The following is a 17327-nucleotide window of genomic DNA, read 5'->3' on the forward strand; positions in this document are numbered from 1 at the left end:
ACTGATAGGTGGCATTTATGAGCACTGATGAGCAGGCACTGAAATGCTATGAGGAAAGGCTGCCTGCGACGGCCCATCTTGGTACGCCTTGCACTCGGCCGCATAAAAGCAGCAGCAGCCATCTTGTTACACCCAGCCTGAACTATATGGGCTGAGTGTAACAAGATGGCCGCTGCTGGCTTACTGCGGCCGAGTGCAGGGTGTACCAAGATGGGCGTTGGGATGTCCAACCGCCGACGTCGACACGGAGAGTCACTTCCGCTGTTCCACCCGCTGACTTCCGGCTTCACCGGGTCGCTTTCTCTCCCAGGTATCGGATCTGGCATCGGGAGCATTTGTGCGAGTACAAGTACTCGCACAAATGCTCAGTATCGGTACCGATACTAGTATCGGGACAACCCTAGTTTCAACACTGTTGTAAGACCACTTTGCCACAGGGCCCCTTTGCGGGCTCGCCACCCTTCGCTCCCCACGCTTCAACACGGCCTCGCTTCGCTCGGCATAATTATAATCTAGCTCTTTGTCCACTTGGATGGTGGGGCTTGAACCTGGACTCAGGCAAGCGCAGATCGCCACAGTGTTTGAATGCATATGGTGGCTTCGCGCATGCGCAGTCCAGCGGGTAGCCAAATGTGATGGGTCGCCATATGTGACGCTACACAGGCACAGACTTTCCCTGCAAGGAGGAATTTTCAAGTTTTCTGGAGTTGGGCTAATTGGCAATTAGCGAGCCTCAATACCCAACAAATGTTATAGAACTTGTTAACGCACCCCAATGCACAGAGCATTTACACATCTTCCTTTTATTTATTTTTTTTTAAACTGTGTGAATGGGCTCTTAATGTTCATTTTGGAATGAGATTACACGGGGAATAGGTCAGTTTCTCAACTTGTAATCATTCCTCAAGATTTAATTAACCAAAAACCATTGGTGTCCTCACCAAAAGTGATGCTGCTCTCTTCTAAATTGAGATCAGGTTAATCCTATCAGTATTGGTGGAGAAACAAATTCCAGGCAGCCGATTCCATGGAAAAGTTACAGAAGGTGCTTTAATGTTTTTGGGCGTTTTGTAGTTTTCCCTGGAAGGTCATGTTCCTTGACTCCTATTTTCATATTGCTTACCTCTAGTTTATATTAAATCCCATGTTTTTCAAATAAATAGGGTTTTTTTTTTTTTTTAATAGAAAGTTGCTACTTCTATTATGATTTGCTGAAATGAGTGAGTGGTACTCACTATAGCAGATACATGGTTTGGAGATCTGCCAAATCAATGCCTATGATATGTGATCCCAGTAATTCATACGCCATCCACTCCCTTCAATGTAATAATCCCATGTATGATGGCCAGTTCTTTTTTTACAGTGCTATAGGTTAACAACTACATAAGCAGCCATCAAACACATCTTAGATTGACATGGCATTATTTCTTATCACAGCTGTCTTCTCAAGCAATGTGTAATTAGTAGCTAGTACAAATATTACACCAATAATGAGCAAATATTGATCAATTGTTGAACCGGTCAGTGAGGACAGGTGAGTCAGGTGGACTTTCTCCGTGTAAACAGTATGAAAGAAGTATTTATAACTTTTAGTTGTACATGTAAAATGGGAGGGGTGTAATGAGAGCGCCATTCCTTGTCATTGTAATTGTCCATGACAGCAGGTGACCTGAGTGACAGTATGCTAATATCCATATATAATCTCCTAACTCTGGGAGGATGGTTTCCATGGCAATCCATTAACTCCACAGAAGTGCTGCTGTTACTGTGACATGAATTTATTCCCTAAGCTGAACCATTGTGATATTTATTAGACAAGCTGACTTCCACATTCTGAGCGTTTTATTTGAAGTGCTATTTGTATTTTTTGCACTAGACAGATTTTTTTTTTTTAATTGCAGAATTGTATGCGTGTTTTTTACTGGATTTGTGTTCTGTTAATTTATCATATGATGGTGTCCCATTGGTCAGGTCATGTTGGGTAGGTGCATTGACTTATTCAGTAAGCAATGAAACCAACAATACAGTAATGGTGTGTAGTTTGCAGTAGCCATTTTTTCAGTTTAGTGTAATCATTTTGCTGTGATGCATTGTAATTAAAGGTTACAACACTGTTTTTTTGCTTTTATTGTGTATTCCTGATAGATTTCTAGGGCTCTATAGTGTGTAAATTACTATAATTGGGCTCCATGCACACTAGCTTAAAAGAGATCTATGCTTTTTTTTTTTTTTTTTTCATAGAATCATACTCGTACTAACACTGAAAGCCAATTGCTCGGTTCTTTCAGCTCCGTGAGCAGAGAGCTGGTGACTGTCAGTCAGCAGCTTTCTGCTCTGCCCCCTCCCCACGCCCACTGGAGTGCTGGGCTGTGGAGGGGGCGGGAGCAGCCGGCTCAGGCTCTCGGAGGCTCACTGAGAGGCTTAGCCAGGTGCCGGTCCAGATATTTGGGCAGATCCCAACTCCACTGTCGCGATCTTGCCCGAGCCTGGACTGGCTCTGTAATGTCAGCTGACAGCGGACTTCAGCCCATTGTCTGCTGAAAACCTGTCAAAGGAGTGCAGAATGAACAGTAGTACAGCCAAACAAGCTTTAGCTGTAGCTCTCCTTTAAAAATAAAAACCCTAATGCTCTTGGCAGAAAAAAAAACACTAATTTTTGTTTTTTTTACACTAGTTTTTAGGAGTGTTTTAGCGATTTTTTTTTTTTTTTTTTTTTTTGCTGGAAAAACACTCTCCAAAACGCAAAACCAAAAGTTGTTTTTTGTTTTTTCTGCGCTAAAAAAAAACAAAAAAAAGGAAAAAAAAACAAAAAACCTCTAGACTACCTAGTGTGCATGGACACAAAGGATGACAGTTGCTTCTGGAGGCAAAATGCTAAACTCCTCTAGGAGCAGCGCTTTCTTTTTAAGCTAATGTGTGTGTGTTTTTATACTCGCCGTGGGACCTAAGGGGTTAATCCTCTGCATTGTGTAAAAAGGCTGTTTGATCCTGTCAGTCCAGTGCGAATTCCAGCTCCTTTCTCCATGCGAAGAGAAAAAGCAGCTGTTCAGCGCTTCCTCTCCTTTTTTTTTTTTTTTTTTTTTGTAGCTGCGGATCAGCTGAGCAGGGAGAGGGGGTGGTGTAACGAGGAGGGAGAGAGAATGTCTGTTCACAACGGAACCCATCTGCGAACCAGATTCCTTCCCATAGAAGAATATGTGCCTGCAATTCGCACCGCACTGCCTAGAAAACGCACACCTTTTTTGGGCAATGCGTAGTGCGAATGCAACGCACATATGTGAACCAGACTGATTGAAAGTAATAGATTTTAAAATGTTCTGCGAATTGGATGCTGTGTAAGCCATCTTCAATTCGCATAGATGTGAACCCAGCCTTACTGTCCCCAATCCATCTCCTGATAAGACAGAGCCTTTGGAGTCACTCTGCACGTGCTCAGTTTGGTGTGTATTGCTAGAGAGTTTTTTTTTTTTTTTCTTGGGAGGGTGCATGTGATCAGCACTGTCCAGATAGGACAGTCAGAGTAGAATGAAAACTCCTACAAGCTTTAATCCGACACGGATAGAAGTCACAAGACTTCTATATATTGCTGAGAAAAGGCTTTTAGCAGTTTATATTTACTAAAATAATTGCATTTCCATGTTCTGTGTACTTTGGGCGACCAGATATAGTGAATGCAGGGTCCTGGGTTTAGTAACACTTTTCAACCGCTTCAAGGACCGAGCCCATTTTTGGCACTTGTTGTTTACAAGTTAAAAATCTGTATTTTTTGCTAGAAAATTACTTGGAACCCCCAAAATATATAGTTTTAGCAGAGACTCTGGAGAATAAAGTGGCAGTCATTGCAATATTTTATGTCACATGGTATTTTGAATTAAAATAAGTAAACTGTAAAGTTAGCCCAATTATTTTGTATATTGTGAAAGAGGATGTTACGCCGAGTAAATAAATACCAAACATGTTACGGTTGAAAATTGCGCACACTGGTGGAATGGCGACAAACGACGGTACTTAAAAATCTCAGTAGGCGACGGTTTAAATATTAACGGTAACCAGGTTATATTTACAGAGAAGGTCTTGTGCTAGAATTATTGCTCACACTCTGACGATTGCGGCGATACCTCACATGTGATTTGAACTCCCTTTACAGTTTGCGGGCGCAACTTACGTATGCGTTTTCTTTGCTGGATGGGGGCGATTTCAATCTTCTTCCTTTTTTTTTTTTTTTTTTTTTTTTTTTTAAATCTGGTCACTTTTATTGCTATTGGTACTCTTTATGGAGGGATGGGGGGTCTAAAAGACCCCCCATCCCTCCTTTGCACTTCAAAGTATTCAGATCGCCAAAATCAGTGATTCTGAACACTGTCATTTTTTTATTTAAAATAGGCGTCATTGTCAGCCGAGTAAACCGGAAATTACGTCGCTTCCGGAATTTTACTACGGAGACCCAATCAAAGCTGAATCTGGATTCGTTCGGGTGACAGCCTAGCCGGTGGACGTGCCGGATCGTGGATCTGGCCTCCTGGTGGGACGGGAGGTCCGGGAAGAGCCGGAGGGGGTGACCTCCCCTCCCGCTGCTTTGGATAACTACCAAACGGCTGCCGATCCGGATTGGCCATTATCACCAGATAGCTGACCGCATGCTCTGAAAAACTGTACCGATACATCCACTTCCTCAAGCTGATGTACTGGTACGGTGATATGCGTGAAGTGGTTAAGACATTTTTAATGCAAACTCACCTGTCCATCCATGTCGCTTTTATTTTGTTGAGAAATCACTTTTAAAATCTAGCTTTGGCCATCTTGAGTAAGAACAGATTATTTGTGTAGCATTTACTTCCTGGAAGCCCTTAGCTCAGGCATGCAGGCCCCCCCCCCCCCTAAAGAAAAATGCTTTTCCTAGCTGCATTTATTTTACATGCTGTTTGTACTTTTGTAAAACTCTTGAATTAACATTTATTGAACCAGGAAAAAAATGTCCATGAAGACTCCTGGGATGTATGACATCATTTTTTGCCTAGGCCAGAAAGCAGGAAAAAATGAAGAAAAAAGTTTTAAACAGGAAGATATATCATATTTACTTATCTATTTGTTGAGGCTAGCAACATTGGGCCCCTTTCACACGGGCGCCTCCATGGGACGGAATCTGCTTGCTCAGCGGAGATCACTCCACTGATCCCCGCTGAGCAGGCAGATGACAGGTCCGTCTCCACTAGCGGAGCGGAGCCTGACCCAGGCTCTCAACTATGAGGAAATCGGGGGGGGGGGGGGAACGGACCGCATGTCCGTTCTTTCATTCAATCCTAGCTGGTCCGCCAGATAGATGGAAAATGGGACCACCATCTGTCGCTCTATAGGGATGATTAAAGGGTCTGACTTTGATCAGGTCCGCCTGGAAAAACTGACAGGCGGACCTGATCGGACAGCCCGTGTAAAGGGCCCTAACGATTAAAAATAGTTGATGTTGAAAAAATGAGTAAAGTTCCGCTTTACACACCTTCTATAGGTAATGTGTGTAAAATGCACTGCACATAAAATGTTCTGCACCTAACACCAGAGGCGGCTCTAGACTTTGTGAGGCCTTAGGCAAAACTTAGACATGAGGCCCCACTCACTCCCATAATGGGGAAAAAAAAATTCAAGGGATGAAAATGAACTGTATTAGGAGTGTACAGTATAGGGGAGTGGACAGTACAGGGGGTAGGTAAGTGGGCATAATAAAGATATATTTTCCTCAAGCAGAGCTGCACAGGGAAGCTGCTCTCACAGATCCTACCTATTCTGGTAGGCTGTCACAAAGAGAGAAATAAAAGGGGGATGGGTGGAGAAAGAAAGAAAGAGAAAGAAAGAAAGAGAAAGAAAGAAAGAAAGATGGAAAGAAAGAAAGATGGAAGGAAAGATGGATGGAAAGAAAGATGGAAGGAAGGAAAGAAAGAAAGAGATGGATGGAAAGAAAGATGGAAGGAAGGAAAGAAAGATAGATAGATAGAAGGAAAGAAAGAAAGATAGAAGGAAGGAAAGAAAGAAAGATAGAAGGAAGGAAAGAAAGAAAGATAGAAGGAAGGAAAGAAAGAAAGATAGAAGGAAGGAAAGAAAGAAAGATAGAAGGAAGGAAAGAAAGAAAGATAGAAGGAAGGAAAGAAAGAAAGATAGAAGGAAGGAAAGAAAGAAAGATAGAAGGAAGGAAAGAAAGAAAGATAGAAGGAAGGAAAGAAAGAAAGATAGATGGAAAGAAAGAAAGAAAGATAGATGGAAGGAAAGAAAGATAGAAGGAAAGATAGATGGAAGGAAAGAGATAGAAAGAAAGCAAGAAAGAAAGAGAGAGAGAGAGAGAGAGATAGATAGATAGATAGATAGATAGATGGAAAGAAAGATGGAAAGAGAGAGAGAGAGAGAGAAGGGGGTGGAGACGGAAGGGAAGGAAGAGCATCCCCTACATCACTGTACTCACTGGGAGGCAGGAGGGACTGGAAGGATGGATGGAGGGACTGGATGGATGGATGGATCAGACTCCCCTTGTCCTTTTCTCTTTGCTGGGCTCCAGCTTGAATCTTCCCGCCCACACATTCCCTTCTCTGAGGCAGAACAGAGAACACTGCCGAGGAGAGTGGGCGGGGCAGACACAGGAGGAGAGGGCGGGAGGAGGAGGAGCAGAAGCTCTCTCTCCTCTTCTGTCTGGCTGTGCGGGCAGCAGGGGGAGGGGGGAGATCTGTCAGAGCTCTACTGAGCGGCTCTCCCTGTCTGTGATCCGGAGCTCCGATCACACGTCTCACTCGCAGCCTGTTATCTCTCCCTACAGCAGAGTGAGGGGATACAGGACTGTGTGATGGCGGAGATCTCTGCTGCTGGAAGGGGCGGCTCTCTAATTAGGTAAACTAGCCAGCTGTGCGAGGCCCCTATGACTGCGAGGCCTGAGGACACCGCCTATTTCGCCTAATTAGAGAGCCGCCTCTGCCTAACACGATAAGGAGAATAGAGCTGTGTAATTCAGTCTCTATTATTTCAGGAGTGTGTACCTTCGACCCATTTTCTAATTTGGGTATTTGCTGGCATTTGTTTTGGCATGTCTTGGTTAATCAATAATGTATTTACTTTTGATTATTTAATATTTATTTTGAACTTTTGCACTCATTATGCCTTTTCTTGTTATGTCCATCCAAATGCGAGAGATTTCACACCATGTATGCTTTTTTTTCTAGATTGCCTAGCTGTAGACATAGACTGAAACCATGGCCAGCCTGGGTCCTCAGAACCTGTTGTCCTATGTGGAAGAGGGCAACATTGCTGCTCTGAAAGCTCTGTTGGAAAAATACAAGGATGTGGATGAGAGGAATGAGGTATGTGATTCCCAGTATGAACTGCATTTCTAATATAGCTTGATTGTTGGCTTTCTGATGCCGTCTAATAAAGGCAAAAAAATAATAATTACAAGTGTCAGCCTTATCTTTTTGGGGTAACAATAAAGCTTAGGTGATTTATTTTGGGTTGGGATACAGCACCTTAAAGTGACCAGAAGCTGCTGCTACTCACAAAAGTTGTGAAGCTTACCTGCCCATTCACAGCGCACAGTGAATGTGTTATTGGTATGATGAGTTCAAAGGACAGAATAAGGCAGGAGGGGTGGGTGGAAGGCACAGTTGTCTAGGAGCAGCTCCTATCAGCCTTCAGGTATGGTGGGGGACTAAAAGTTTGCTTTAAAGAAGTTCTAGAATAACATTACACAAACATCATGATGTAGTTATTGTCATGATGCTGTTTTGTTTTGTTTGCCCAGGACTACCAGTCCAGTAGATCCCTAACTGCGGTGGGACTACAGATATCATCATCATGATCCAGTGTTTTCTATATTCTTCCCATTAACTTAGAATTGTAACTCCTTAGAGCCATGTGATACAACCAGTTCTGTTACTGGTGAGTCATTTCTCTGCGTGTGCATTTTACCATCCACAGCAAATCTTAACATGTGGGTACATATGCATTGCAGCAGCATCTGCAGGAACTGGGGGACAGATCACGGGGGCACAATGGAGTCAAGTTTCAATGTATAATTGTCCAAAAGTGTATTGACCAAATTCACAGAAATACTTGATTGTGTGCGTTTTATAACAGTGTGACACACAAAATAGAAAACAGATAAATCTGAAAAAATAACATGACTGAAGATATATCGATACAAGAATTGGTCTCTTCAACAAATTGTTTCTAACACTTTCCAAGGGAAACTTGGCAATAACAAGACCCCTCCCCAGAGTGTGAATTTTTGGAGCAGTACAGTTTATTATTATTATTATTATTATTCTTTAGGAGTTATATAGTGCAAACAGTTTGCGCAGCACTTTACAATGTAGGGAGACACTATACCAACAGTACAATTCAAAACAAGAGGGTTAGGAGGGCCCTGCTCCTGATAGCTTACAGTCTAAGAGGGAGGGGTTGGTGAAACAAAAGGTAGAGACACTGAGGGATGAACTGATGACTGGAGTAGAAGATTCGGTTGCTAGCTGAAGGCACGATAGGCCACCCTGAAGAGATGAATTTTCAGGGATCGCCTAAAAGTGGACAGAGTAGGAGATAGCTGGACAGATTGGGGTAGAGAGTTCCAGAGGATGGGAGAGGCTCTGGAGAGGAGCATGGGAGGAGGAGACAAGGGAGCTAGAGCAGAAGATCTTGGGAGGAGCGGAGAGGACAGTTTGGGTGATATTTGGAGATAAGCTCGGTAATGTAGCTTTGGGCAGAGTTACAAACATACTTAAACATAAAAGGACGTGACCACGCGACCTACTAGCCAGAGACAGACAGTGTCATCCTGGGATTCATCGCGGTGGGCGGGACGCTCGGAGCTCCGGCCAGCGGTGAGCCGATGCTGTATCTGTAACAGGCTGTTATTTATCTTTTACCTTGTAAGCACATTTGTATTAGGGGGGTTTGGGGCTTTTGGAATAAAACGATTTTACACTATGGAGAGCCTCCCCTTCTATTTCCTACATGAAACAACTGTGTTATTGAACCATCCTGATTGAGAAGGACTAAGGCATTCTGGTGGCGGAGGAGCTGATCCAAAGGAGGAATGATAAGATAGGCTTGTCTAACTCTTACCTCTGGTAAGCTTACATCCATTAGGGGGCTGGTCACGCGGTGATGCGGTGATGGTGTAGCGACCCATGGATAGTGCACCCCAGAAGGATTAGAACTATTTCCTCTCAATTGATGTTTTTTGCATGCAAGGATTTGTCTATAGAAAGACCTTAAGGCTGTGCAACAGCTGCAAGGGATTATAAATATCACTGATTGCATTTGCCAGTACTATTCATTTAGAGTATTTGATTTTTATGTCATGGCATTGGATACTCTTCTTATATACTTTGAATGCAACTAACTATCTTTAGTAGTACATGAGGTATTATATTTACTAATTTTTAATCTCACTAAGCGCTGTTAATACCCTCTTCTCCTAAGAGAGTATACATTGTTTTTATAAACATAAAAATACACAAACCTGCATGGAGGATCCCCCCATACAACCCCCAGGGTCACTTTTATTGTGGGACTACCTGGGAGGGGGAAACAGGTGAGTGGACAGGTTATATAAGTAAAAGGAGAGTAGGGAAGAGCCATATGTAAGCTGGGAGGTTTCTGTACGTATCTCTTTGGACCCCCGGCAAGTCGAATGGTCTTCCACCAAAGGAGAAAAGGCAGGGTGGTCAGCCTTCATAATACCATAAGAAGACTTGAGTGTCCAGTTGGGCGTACAAGGTTTTTGTACGTATCATTAAAACTGAACAGGTGCCCCTGACTCAAGATGTTTAGATAGTTGGATCATGTTGTCTTTTCTGATATGGAGATTTTTCTATTTTTCTTAGTTTCTTTTTGAGTGCTGAAAGGTTTAGACCCTCCTGTCGTGTGTTTTTTACGGCCTATGCCCACTCTTGGGTTGACCCCTCTATTTGTTCTAGTGACCATTGTCGCCAAGACAGAAATTGATGGAAAATCCAAAAGTTTCTGCTGTGCACATGATGCATATTGTGGGCTTCTTGCACCTGCATTCGTACCCTCTATCTGTCACAGCCATTCCGAAGGGGTCTTGCTCTCTCTGCTGGAGAGGAGTAAGTTTATCCTGATACACATGCCTCTAATACATGGCATTATTAAGGAGAGGCTCCCTCCAGGCTCTTTCAGAAAAAAAATCAAGTCAGCAGCTACAAATACTGTAGCTGCTGAGTTTGAATATTAGGAAACTTACCTGTCCAGGAATCGGTGTCATCACCCTGGCCGATTTTTCAATTGGCTGTCGATTGCTTGCGGCTTCACTGCCAGTTCCCTACTGTGCATGCGTGAAGCGCGCTGCGCTCTGTCAATGGGCCGGCTGCGGGGGAAGGAAGGGAGCCAAACTTCCGGGTGAGTTTGCCACGGCGAACTCGCCTGGAAGTGGGAGCAGGTACCTGTCAAAACCAGGTTCCTGCCCCCCCCCCCCCCTTCCGCAGCCACATTGGGCACCTTTTGGGGGGGGGGGGGGAGCAGGAACCTGGTTTTGACAGGTACCTGCTCCCACTTCCAGGCGAGTTTGCTGTGGCAAACTCACCCGGAAGTTCTGCGCCCTTTCTTCCTTAATTGTAGCTGTATCCATGCACTTGCAATAAAAACTGTGGTACTTTTATTTGCACTTACATTATCAGTTTTCAGGGTAATCTTTGGGGTGTTCCCTTCAGCTCGGTCCAAGCGCTGCCAATATACAAACTTTTAGCAAAATGTTAAAGCCTAAAGCTGGCCATACACTGTACAATCAATGTACAATCTCCTTTAGAATTACCAAAACTAAGTAAAATGAGAACACGCCTTAACAATCCATTCAACTTGTATCAAATCAGGCAAGCCACTGTACTGCAAAGTTGATGGTAGATCAGGAGGTGATTGTATAACTAAATTGTATAGTGTTTGGTCACAAAAAACAAAAACCAGCACATTACTGGCAGTCAGTAGGATAGAGCTGCATGATTAATCATTAAGAATCGTTATCGCGATTTTTTTTTTTTTTTTTTTTTCCTCTATTGTGATCTTGACAAAGTATTTCCCGATTCTTTCTATGCAGAGAATTCTCTCTGCTGAAGCCAACAGGAAGGAAAAAGAAAGGGAAAAAAAAAAGGGCAGTCTGCCAAGAATCACAACATTCTTTAGTAGTGGAGCTTAAAGTGGAGTTCCACCCAAAAGTGGAACTTCCACTCATCAGGTTCCTCCCCCCCTCCGGTGACACAGTTGGCACCTTTCAGGGGGGAGGGAGGTACAGATACCTGTATATTACAGGTATCTGTATCCACTTCCGGCGTAGATAGCCGCAGAATCTGCGGTTATTTACGCCACTTCCTGCTCCCTCCCCGCTGCCTGCTGGGAAACACACGGGTCCCAGAGGCAGCAGGGAGCATTCGTATTGCGCGGCGCGACTCGCGCATGCGCAGTAGGGAACCGGGAAGTGAAGCCGCTGATTCCCTTACCGAAGATGGAGGCGGCAGCACCCGAGGACGGAGAGACGCTTCGGCCTCGGGTGCCGACATCGCGGGCGCCCTGGACAGGTAAGTGTCCATGTTTTAAAAGTCAGCAGCTGCAGTATTTGTAGCTGCTGACTTTTAAAAAAAATTTTTTCGGCGGCGCTCCGCTTTAAGTATAAACATTGTAACAATTTGTCCTTTACATCAAAGGAATACACTTTGGTGTGTAAATGAGGGAAGTTTAACCATAAACCTTTTTCTGACATTTGTTGGTTTCAAGTTAAAATCACTTTTTTGACTTTTTTGCTAGTAAATTACTTAGAACCCCCAAACATATATACTCATATACATATATACATATATACATATATACATATATATATATATATATATATATATATATATATATATATATATATATATATATAGAGAGAGAGATTGCAATATTATTTTATGTCACGTTGTATTTGCGCAGCAGTCGTTCAAATGCAATTTTTTGGGAAAAAAAATACACTTAAATGAATAAAAAAAAAAAGTTAGCCCAATTTTCTGTATAATGTGAAAGATTTTATGTTGTGAGAATCGTGATCTTTTTATTCTAAGCAAAAAAATTATGATTCTCATTTTGGTCAGAATCGTGCAGCTCCTACAGTAGGATCTGCATTAGCTGAAATATTCCTTCTCCTATTTCTCTACCCCCCCCTCTCCCCCCCCAAATCTTTTCTCGTCGTGTTAAATAGATTTCCCAAAAAGTTTCCTTTCCTGATGTCTTATGTTCTTTGACATGTATTAACTAGGGTTGCACTGATAGCATTTTTTTACAGGTGAGCATGAGTACCAATACTTGTACACAAGAACTCGCTGATACCTTTTGCGCTGCAATTTGAGCCTTACAAAATGATTGGGCTAAAAGCGCACTGCAATTAATCACATTTGATTTTAGCAGGTATGCGGTGCAATTCCTGTCCGAATCTAATATAGTTTCCCGCACTGTGTGTTTTTTTTTTTTTTTTTTTTTTTTTACATGGTATTAAAGAAATGATTTCAAGAAGTAGGCTTACCTTGGGTGAAAGGGAATGTGCCCACTAGGTGGCATCATTAGCTTAGTAGAAAACATTCATTAATAACATAAGTCATTATATGATTTGGAAAGGGAAAATCGATTTCTGCTCAGCAGTAGTCTGGTTCCATCTGCCCTTTTCCTGATGAAGGTTTAAAAGGAAAACACATTTTTAATTGGCTGCTGTGTTCAACAAAAGCTGGACACACAGTAGTATCTGATTTTGCAATCTCTGTAAAATCTCATGAAAGTAGGAGACTGATAACCGCACACCAACTGCCATATAATACTTTAGTTTTTGTATTCAAACTGAAAACATCGTAGAGACAACATCACAGATAATCCGGAAAAGCCTGTTATGCTTTTATGCCATAAGTTGGCATAATGATGTCAATTTAATGAATTCAATTTATTTAAATATATTGAATTACCCCGCCCCCAAACAAGGAAAACCTAAACGGCCATAATTAAGATATCATATTCACAAATTGACAAACTGTATCTCGGCTTATTGCCAAATGGAATATCCTAATATAATAGTTGGACACAGAATGTTGACACAGGGTAGTAGGTGCTGACGTCACCGCAAACATCGCAAAGTCCCAGAAGCAACGGGCAGCTATTGAGAGCCGGCCGGCTCGAATTTAACAGACACGCTATTTTATCTTCAACTAAGTGTAAGTGCATTCCAGTTTTTTAACATAATAAACGTTTATAAAATTACACTATGGAAGCCCCTTTTATCCTTACATGGGGAATTATTGACTGGTGTTAATACCGAGGACAACGGGAGTGGATGATCTGGGACACTTGGCTGCCAAGCACAGAGACCCGGGGCTGGGGTATAAGCCACAGGCGATCGTAATCTCCCAAAAAGAGATCTATCTGGTAAGCTGCAGTGTGTTTTATGGTGGAGGATCCTGTCTATCATACCCCGTCACATCTTCTTGGGTGTTTTTTATCATAAGTCACCGTGGAACAGTCGGTTGAGGAAATCCTATATAAACTATAGCTATAATCCTTTTTTGATGTTGTGGAACATTTTCCTTCTTAGTAATTCGACAGAGTGAATAGGACACTTTTTTTATAGAGCACTTCAGTTCCTTTTATTTGTGGCTCATTTGCACACATATGAGCTTCATTTATCCAACACTGCTTTATCACTGGCTATTTGAAGGGTTTGTAGCCCTCTTTTATTTCGGTGTATGCTCTAAGATTTAGATGTCACATTGTAAGGTTTGTGCTTGGCCTAAAAGCAGAAATTGCTGTCTTTGTGCATGTTGGGGTTTCTTTCTTCCTTTTTTGAATTAAAAAAAAAAAAAAAAAAAAACTTTATTGAAAAATAATAGCCATATTATAGGAACATGACGTGGGCAGACATAATGATGACAGGAGTACAACGTAGCTGCATAATCTGGCCTTCTAAAACTAGTGCAAGTAATAATGGTATCGGATATAGCACTTTCAGTAATATGAACAGAGTATAAATGTCAAAGAAAATAAGGGATGGTGTGGGAAGGGGGGCATAGGGAGTACCCCATCAATGGTCGGCCAAAGAAAAAGGGGAAGGAAGAGGGAGCATAGTCGATCGGGTGAGAGCATACTGTCAACAACCATTAACACACCAAGTAGACTGCAGTTGCCCACACAGGGGCTCAGTGATGTAAAGTAGGGTAGTCTGATACAACAATGTAAACGTTAAACACAGGTATCAAATTGTATAAGCCACCTATCCCATATTTTGTTGTATTTGGAGGGGCATCCCCTTTAAAAAAATAAACTGTGCATACTGCTTTTTTTAAACTGAAAAAAGTATGTAACATTTTAGATCTAAAACTTTTGCTCTTGAGTATCATCTTTCTTGAATAATATATCCCTGTTGACATTGAGCAGTTTTTTTTTTTTTTTTGTTTTGTTTTTTGTATTGTGTTTTGTTATAAAAAAAAAAAATATTTTTTTATTTTTATAATGCTTGTTCAATACAAATAGGAAAAAGATATTTTTTATACAAATTAACAACTTAAAAAATAATTTACCATCGTGTCATTTCATAATATACACATATTCACACTAAGAAACCAACAAATACAAAAAGACATTGAAAACTCATATATAACTAACCACACACACACCAACAATAAACCTACACCTCACATTGATTTTCAATTAGTTTTACTTTGTTCAACTCCCATCATCTTAATATGTTATAAATCAAGATCATGATCAATCTCCTCGTCCCCAACCTCTAACCCCCCCCACCCCACACACACCTTTTTTTGTATTGTTAAGCTAGAAAAGCTAATACTGTGCTATGTCTTTCAGAATGGCCAGACCCCCCTAATGATTGCAGCAGAACAAGGCAACATGGAGGTGGTCCTGGAGCTGCTAGAGAAGGGGGCAAACTGTAATCTAGATGATGTGGTAAGTGTCTCACAATGTGCCCGCAGTATTCTTACTGTAGAGGAACTACTGGTCACAGCAAGCCATTCTATGCATGGTTCTCAAAATAAAGTTTGTTGTCTCTTTTAAATGAAAACTAATTTACAACTCAATACCCACAATTGAAACATTACGCACTAGTGCACATAATTAATGAAGATTATCAAAAAAGTGATTTACAAATTCATATACCTATATAAATCAATACTTATTTTTTACAAGGTGCAGACTAAAAATATATCAACAGATCACACATTCAAAGTCTGTAACAAATAAATTCATCAAAGTGTCCATGTGCCTTCAAAGTGCTCCATATGATAGAGGTGCTCCAGGGCATCTCAAACAATAAAGCCTCTTACCAGACAGGAATGATCTCAAATTATAGGGATCACATGCGCTTTATCTTCCCAAGGAGACAAGGAGAATACTACTAGTCTATGCATGGTGCCCATACTGAACGGATGGCCTCCTGTGGTTACTATGGAGCATAGCAGCCGTTCAGCACAGGATTTGGAAGACAACGCACTGTAGTAGCGGCAGCTACTATGGTGATTTTCCCTCTTTCACAGTGATCGGCCAGGTATGGAATATGCATACTTACAATGGACCGAGCTGGAGCAATGTAACATTTGTGCAAAAAATTCAGCTTTTGTGCTAGTGGCTAGACTGAAAATGGATTCTGAAACCCATTTAACCTGGCATCACCAAGTATGGTGCCTCTCCGGGAGCCCATGAGAATCTCTAGGCTGTGCACTAGGCTGTTTGATCTTGTATGCACAGATCCTCCTCTTCCACTGACTCCAAAACAGGTCCTGATAAGACAGTCTATGGAGTCAGACTGCACATGCTCAGTTTGGTGTGTATTTCTAGAGTTCTTTTCTTGGGAGAGTGCATGTGATCAGCACAGGGCCAATCTGCACTGTTCAGACAGAGGGTGAGTGGCTCTGCATCTTGATAGAACAGCTCAATGCAGTATGAAAACTCCTCCTACAAGCTTTAACCAGGCACTGATGGCAGTCACAAGACTGCTATATACTGCTGATGAGAAAAAGGTATTTAGCAGTTTATGATTACTCAAATGATTGCATTTCCATGTTCTGTGTACTGTGGGAGACCAGATATAGTGAATGCAGGGTCCTGGGTTTAGTAACACTTTAACAGCTATTCGTGCCATATGTTAAGTAACTGGCTTACATGTCCTCAGCTGCTTAAATGTATAACCTTTGTGTAAATTTTCCAGAAAATGCTAAGCTTGCTTCATTACACAGAATGGATGGTGCTACGACACCCCAGACTTTGTGGTGATTTTTCTTAGTCCTATTTAGCATAACTGATTTAGTAGAAGCAGCATAATGTCTTGTCTCCTGAACATACACTTATCCTGCATGCTATAATTCCACTGTGGGTGTATACTGTAATTAGCAGGATATCTCCCGTCAACACAGCTGATAGCACAGGTCTTCATACCTCTTCAGAGGAGACTGGCACAGATTACGGTGTTTCCATGTCTATCTGGCATGACTATTTGGTAGGTGTTTGTAGATCCTGTATTGTCGTTTTTATCTACTTTACTAAATCTGTGTTTTTTTTTTTTTTTGTTTTTTTTTCTCTTAGGATAACTGGACTGCCCTCATTTCTGCTGCCAAAGAGGGACATTTGGAGATTGTTAGAGAGCTCCTGGACAGCAGTGCCAACCTGGAACATCGTGATATGGTATCTGTTGTGTTCATATAGGATCGCTATTGCTAAAAAAAAATTGTGATCATGGTATAGCTAATTGTATCAAATTAGATTACAAGGGATTTTAAGAAGCTGCTTGTTAGAAATCTGCCCACAGTCAAACCTGCTGGAACCCCATACAATCCTCTTTTCAACTCTGAAATAGCTCTGTGATTGACACATGGGCTTTCATATTCCTTCCCTTCTTTCCATAGAGGAAATGCATATATGCATGCAAGTGACATGCCTAATGTGAAGTGTTTTGTGTTTCTCTAAGTTTCAAGCAGTGAGGCAAGTAGGGTATGTTCTCTGTAAAAAATAACTAGAATATGCTCTTGATTATTCATAGCAGCTGGAAAAACACTTAGATATTCAATGATTTACAAATGCAGCCATTCACATGGTCCTCCTTTTTAATGGTGCTTTTTTTTCTTGTCCCTTGTTAGGGAGGATGGACTGCTCTTATGTGGGCTTCTTACAAAGGACGCACTGATGTGGTGGAGCTTCTACTCTCAAAGGGAGCAAACCCAAACATAACTGGCTTGGTAAGTCATCTGTCGTCTTCCCAGTTAACATCTTTTGGAGGTTTTAAAACCGTATTGGGTATAAATCAGATTTTTTTAAAATGTATT

General features: G+C 41.7%; 1 protein-coding gene across 3 annotated transcripts in view; it reads left to right on the forward strand.

Annotated features, from left to right (window-relative positions):
• The window catches only part of KIDINS220 (kinase D interacting substrate 220), a 248515-nt gene that overhangs the window by 20949 nt on the left and 210239 nt on the right, over window positions 1-17327 (forward strand). For all 3 annotated transcript variants that reach the window (XM_073625407.1, XM_073625408.1, XM_073625409.1), the window contains exons 2-5: window positions 7197-7334; window positions 14860-14958; window positions 16591-16689; window positions 17142-17240. In XM_073625407.1, the coding sequence (XP_073481508.1) occupies window positions 7227-7334; window positions 14860-14958; window positions 16591-16689; window positions 17142-17240 (405 nt within the window). In that variant the 5' untranslated portion in view covers window positions 7197-7226. The remainder of the gene's footprint in view (window positions 1-7196; window positions 7335-14859; window positions 14959-16590; window positions 16690-17141; window positions 17241-17327) is intronic.

This window comes from Aquarana catesbeiana, linkage group LG04, assembly GCF_042186555.1.
Source record: "Aquarana catesbeiana isolate 2022-GZ linkage group LG04, ASM4218655v1, whole genome shotgun sequence".
NCBI lineage: Eukaryota > Metazoa > Chordata > Amphibia > Anura > Ranidae > Aquarana > Aquarana catesbeiana.